This window comes from Chelonoidis abingdonii, chromosome 14, assembly GCF_003597395.2.
Source record: "Chelonoidis abingdonii isolate Lonesome George chromosome 14, CheloAbing_2.0, whole genome shotgun sequence".
NCBI lineage: Eukaryota > Metazoa > Chordata > Testudines > Testudinidae > Chelonoidis > Chelonoidis abingdonii.
This window is the reverse complement of record NC_133782.1, coordinates 1,108,992-1,114,623: the sequence shown is the minus strand read 5'-3', so window position 1 is coordinate 1,114,623 and position 5,632 is coordinate 1,108,992. Positions and strand designations below refer to the sequence as shown.

The 5,632-nt window shown below is 56.7% G+C and overlaps 1 protein-coding gene across 1 annotated transcript in view; it reads right to left on the bottom strand.

The window, feature by feature from the left end:
* The window catches only part of SPINT4 (serine peptidase inhibitor, Kunitz type 4), a 17,404-nt gene extending 15,995 nt beyond the window's left edge, over positions 1–1,409 (bottom strand). Inside the window, exons 1-2 of the mRNA XM_032762381.2 lie at positions 1,228–1,409; positions 728–904 (exon numbers count right to left, since the gene is read on the bottom strand). Coding sequence (XP_032618272.1) covers positions 728–904; positions 1,228–1,324 — 274 coding nt within the window. The 5' untranslated portion in view covers positions 1,325–1,409. The remainder of the gene's footprint in view (positions 1–727; positions 905–1,227) is intronic.
* Positions 1,410–5,632: the final 4,223 nt, after the last annotated feature.

Below are 5,632 nucleotides of genomic sequence, written 5' to 3'. Positions count from 1 at the left end.
TGTGCCTGCAAGCTCTGCTGTAACCTGTGTTCCTGCTGTCCAATAAACCTTCTGTTTTACTGGCTGGATAAAAGTCACTGTGGGTCCCAGGAAGAGGGGTGCAGGGCCAGACTCCGTGACAGAGTGAACAGAACAGGGAATCACCAAGTGATCCATCCCCTGTGGCCCCTTCCCAGCTTCTGGCAAACAGAGGTTAGGGTCACCGTCCCTGGCCCGTACGTTAGCTGCGCTGCCATCCGGCCGTGCTCTGAGCCACTCCAAAGGACTGGGGTGGGGGGGCATCCTCCAGCTGAGCCTCGCCTGCACAAGGGCCGGCACCACGGCTGCCACCACCATCCCCCTCCCCGCCAGCCCGCGCTGCGCTCTGCCTGCACCACTGCACCTGTGAGCACATTCCCTGAGCGGTGGCATGTGAGAGCGAGAGGCCCTGCAGGCTTTTGCCATGGGACCAGGTCCTGAGGCAGGGTGTGGGGATGAGGGACTCAAGGCTCCCCTAGGCAGGAGTGGGGGGGTCACACAGTCTCAGCCTGGTTCCCTGTGCTTGGAGGAGAAGGAGGCCGCTGCACCCCGCCTTGCAGCAGCCTCCCTACGGAAGCTGAGCACCCAGTGCCAACTTTGCCATCAGGCCGGGCCCTCTGCTCTGGGGGAGTGGTGCAGCCCCCTGGCTGTTCCTGAGGGGACAGACTCATTCCCAGCTAGGGGGTGCAGGGGCCAGGACCCCCCATACCTGTCACTGGCATCTGGCAGGTGTAGCCACACTCGTCCGGGCAGCACTTTTCACTGCCGGGGCAGTCGGCGTCGGTGCAGCAGGTGGAGCAGGAGTTGTTCCCCAGGCAGGCAGCACAGTTCTCCCCATCAAACACACCACCCGCTGGGGCCACCTTGTAGCAGAAACCATCCTTAGCTGCAAAGACAGACGGGTCAGCGTGTGCTGACCAGGGGGCTGCAGAGATCCACAACTCCACCCTACATGGGGACAGTGGGCTGAGCACAGGGGGGGATCCCCAGATGGGTCTCAGGGCTGGTTTGGCTAGACACTGCCCCCACCCCCGGTATATCCACTGTCTGCCCCACGTCCTTCACAATGCATGGGCAGGCAGCTCCCACGACAATCCAGCCCCCATCGCCACTCCCATCCTCCACAAAAGGGAGTTCGTCCCAGGGCTGAACACCCCAAGGGGCTGCCACCTGTCTGCTGGCACGGCAGGGCCTGTTCTCAGCACTCACCAGGTGCTGCGGTCGACGTGTCTCCTCCAGATGCAGCAGGCAGCTTGGCCCACAGCGAGAGCAGGGCCACAAGGAGCACGATGCCAGCTGACTTCATGGTGCTGCGATGCCGAGTCTCGATCCTCCGGGCCCAGGCAGGGCAGATTTAAGCTGTCAGGCAAGTGGGGCTGGCGCAGCACAGGGAGGGGCCGGCTCCCAGGTGGCCTGTCCGGACTTGTCAGAGTCTGACTCCCAGCTAATTCCATTCCACTGTAAGTGGCCCCAGGTATCCACCCTGCCCAGCCAAGCCTTGCGCGGTCACCTGGGGAGAGCAGACAAAGGGCAGGAGCTGGCCAGTGGCACAGAGAAGCCAAGGCTGAGCCTCATGGCTGGGCTGTATGTCACCAGGGCTGCTGGGGGGGAAGGAACATGCCTTCCAGCGGCAGAGCACCCTGGTTATCTCCTGAGACCCTGTGCACCGGGCCCCAGAGGATGGGCCCAGTAGAGCGGTCCAGCCCCAGGTCAGGGGGCCAGCAGCCAAACAGGGAACCGTCAGCAGTGGTTTGGGCCCAAGGCTTTGCTCATGCCCTCTGAGCTGGGCAGAGAGGAGAACAGGCTGCTGGGCAGGAGGGGACGGGGCTCCCCAGAACCACATGCCACTCCCTGAAAGGTGCAGGGGTGGATATTGACCAAGCCCTGACAGCTGGGTGCCTCTAGCGCAGGGGTGCCCAACCCAGGGCACCAGAGCCGCATGCGGCTCTTCAGAGGTTAATATCTGGCTCCTTGTCTAGGCACCGACTCTGGGGCTGGAGCTACAGGCACCAACTTTCCAATGTGCCGGGAGGTGCTCACTGCTCAACCCCTGGCCCCAGCCCCACTCCTCCCCGTCCCCCAAGGCCCCTCCCCCTTCCCCTGAGCCTGACGAGCCCTCACTCCTCCTCCTGAGCCTCCTGCACACCACAGAACAGCTGATCGTGGCAGGAGCTGACTGGGGGCTGCTGACATGTTACTGTAACATTGGTAAATTCTGGCTTCTTCTCCGGCCCAGGTTGGCCACCTCGGGCCTAGCTCCTCACCCTGGGCATGCCACAGCGTGAGCAGCAACAGGACACGCTGGGAGACCACAGAAGGCTGGAGCCTGGGATTCTACTTCAGCTCCAAGAAAATCCATGTACCTCAGCTGATGTGGCGCAGGGCTGATCTTTAGGTGTTGGGACCCCTGGGGATGGAGGGCTGGGGGCAGGCGGTCCAAAGCTTTACCAGCACAGTCCTAGCTCGATGGAAAGGGAACGACACTCAACGGGTTTATTCTACAGCACTCGGTCGGGGAAAAGTCTCGGACCAGCTCCATCAACATCCAAAACCACAACTCGGCTCCCCCAGCAGTATCCCAGCCCCATTTACAGACCCTGGCCCCAGGCACAGCAGCTCAGCAGGGCTCCTGGGATCTTTCATGTACAAGAAGCAGCCCTGGCACCACCCTGCATTCCCACCCACGCGCTCACATGCCCGCGTGGGAGGCTTTAATGTGCTTATTCCTTTCAGCTTCCTGGCTGCAGGGAGGGAGAACAAACAGGGTGAAGGACGCAATCCAGGCCAGCAGTCTCCTCCCCTCTGGAGCCTGGGACTCAAATCGGCCCCATCCTCACACCTCGTATTTTCTTTTCACCTGAGCCCAGAGAGGCCTGTGCTTCAGGGAAGTGGCATGGCCACCAGCCTCTCCCTGGACTCCAGTCCCTCTGCATCTGGAGCAAGCACAGGTCCCCTGCATCCATCTCCTTCCCCCCTCCCCCCAGGCTGGCCCAACTGTGCATGGTTCCTCCCAGAGAGCAGCTGTGTCCCTGACACCGTGGGGAGGGATCCCACACACCCCCAGCAATAAATAGCTCACAACTAACGTGGGTGGGGCAGAACCTGGCACTGACTGAGGATAGTTTTAACTAGGTTTGTTCAAAGGTGCGGGCCCTGAGAATTGCAGCTCAACCAGCAGCACAGGTTGATGCATGAACAAAGCATTCAAACATTTCCCTGGACAGTCCCCAGGAGAGAGAGGGTGTGTGTGTACATGCCGCAGGTGTCTATGTCCACAGGCTGCTGGGTGAAATCTTCCTATATGCAGTCACTACTGTGGTGACTGTGTGTGCTGAGTAGGTGGGCAATTGCACATCTAAACTGGGTGCTAACACAGGCTCCAAGAGTTGCCCACGCCCAACTCCTGTGGGAGCCACTGAGTCAGGTGCAGACAGGCCTGTGGACACCACCCATGGGTGCAATAATAATTACAACTGACGCAAGGCAATGTTTAGTTGCACTCCACATAGCTAACCTGTGGAACTCACTGCCACAAGATAGCACTGAAGCAACACCTTCGCAGGATTCAAAGAAAGGCTGAAGTATTTCTGTGGTTAATGAAAATATCCAGGGTTACAGTACAAACCCTCATTTCAGGTCGTAAGCCAGCAACTGGCTGCCAGGGTTTAGAAAGAACATTGCCTGGCTTGTTGCTCCATAACAGCCCACCACCTTCCTCTGACCAGCAGGGCCCAGCCACTCTGACACACAGGGCTAGTGGGTGGAGTAGAAAGAGAGCCTGACACATAAGCCCTTGTAGCAGAGGCCCGCTGGGAGGGCTGGGGCCTGGGCTCAAGTACATGAATGAGAGGCAGACCCTGCTCACAGAATCTGGCAAGAACAGGGCTGATACTGCAGAAACACACATTCCTAAGAAGTTCTGGGCACAGAACACACGTGCAAACACGTTCCAGAAAGGTGGTACCAGAACACCCAATACCAAGTATGGTACAAACACAATCCTGAAAGTAGCGAGAATGCACAGATCCCTCCTAAAGGGAAGATCAGGATGATAGTATAATGGATAGAGATGTTTTGATCGAACCAACATGTACAAAGTAATAGGTGGTAACAACCCACGTCAAGGGAGAGTAACTAACCCCATCAGAGGGGCACCACATAACTTGTACTGGTGTATTAAATGGAGTCTCAAAAGGAGTGTCTCTGTCCGGCCTAGGCGGGAATGGAAAGCCCCCTCATTCATGAGCTGCATCCATTGTCATGGGCATACATGTGCTAGTGTAACTAGACATTGATCTCAGGAGCTAGAACTGTGCTCTGTCAACAATAAACCTGGCCGGGTGCCTTCGTACCTTAACGGATCTTGTGGTTGTTGGGTGGTTAAATCAAGGTCTGCTGTGCCAGATACCTGCACAGAGCTGGGGCCGACACACAGAGAGCACACACTCACACAGCTGAACATCTAATGACAATGGGATCTGGTTCATCTGGCAGTTCCTGTATTCCTAATTCCCCCATAAACTACAGTGAGGAAGCACTCAGACACAGCACTGAGGGGGTTCCCGGCCGTGGAGGGGTTTGGGCAGTTTTTTGGAAGCTGGCTGGAAAATGGAGGGGAGCCCCGAAGCTCGGGCCTCCCAGCGTGGCTGTGGCCTCCCTGAGGGCCCCAGATGGACCTAACTAAAGGGGGTCCTGTTGTCTGTACCGGCAAGACCTGTTTTGGACTGTGTTCCTGTCATCTAAATAAACCTCTGTTTTACTCGCTGGCTGAGAGTCACGTCTGACTGAGAAGTGGGGGTGCAGGACCCTTTGGCTTCTCCAGGACCCCACCTGGGCGGACTCGCTGTGGGAAGCGAACGGAGGGGCATATGCTGAATGCTCCAAGGAGAGACCCAGAGGTGAAGCCGTGGGAGCTTCTTACCTTGAAAACAGTCTGCTCCAAGGGAGAGGAGGCTCCCCGAAGTCCTGACTGGCTTTGTGGGGAGCAGTTCCAGAGCATCGCCCGGTGACTCCGTGACACCAAGTAACCAGAGTTTCCACTTTAACTCGTTTATACATCCAAACAAATTGGCCTAAGAGTATGTCTAGACTACGAGATTAGGTGGATTTTATAGAAATCGATTTGATACAGTCGATTGTGCGTGTCCCCGCTAAGCACATCAAGCTGGCGGAGTGCATCCACAGTACCGACGCCAGCGTCGACTTCTGGAGCGTTGCACTGTGGGTGCACAGTGCTAATCCCCTCATCTGGGAGGAGTATAGAAATCGATTTTAAGAGCTTTTAAGTCATCAAAAATGGCTTCGTCCTGTGGACAAGTGCAGGATTAAATTGATTTAACGCTGCTAAATTCAACCTAAACTCGTAGTGCAGACCAGGGCTACGAGAGATTGAAATCAATAACTTGAAGCAATTGCTTTTGCGAGTCTAAACTTGTCCATTCAAACTGCAGGGACCACGCTTGTCAAAGTGCCTTAAAGACAAGGGCATCCTTGGAGGTGTGAGGAACCAGCTCGGTACTGAAGAACTGAGAGCTGATCATAAGTCGGTATATTAAGAAATCTTGGTAATTATATTGGTCCTTGGTGTAACTTTTGAGCCTCAACCCTAGTCTGT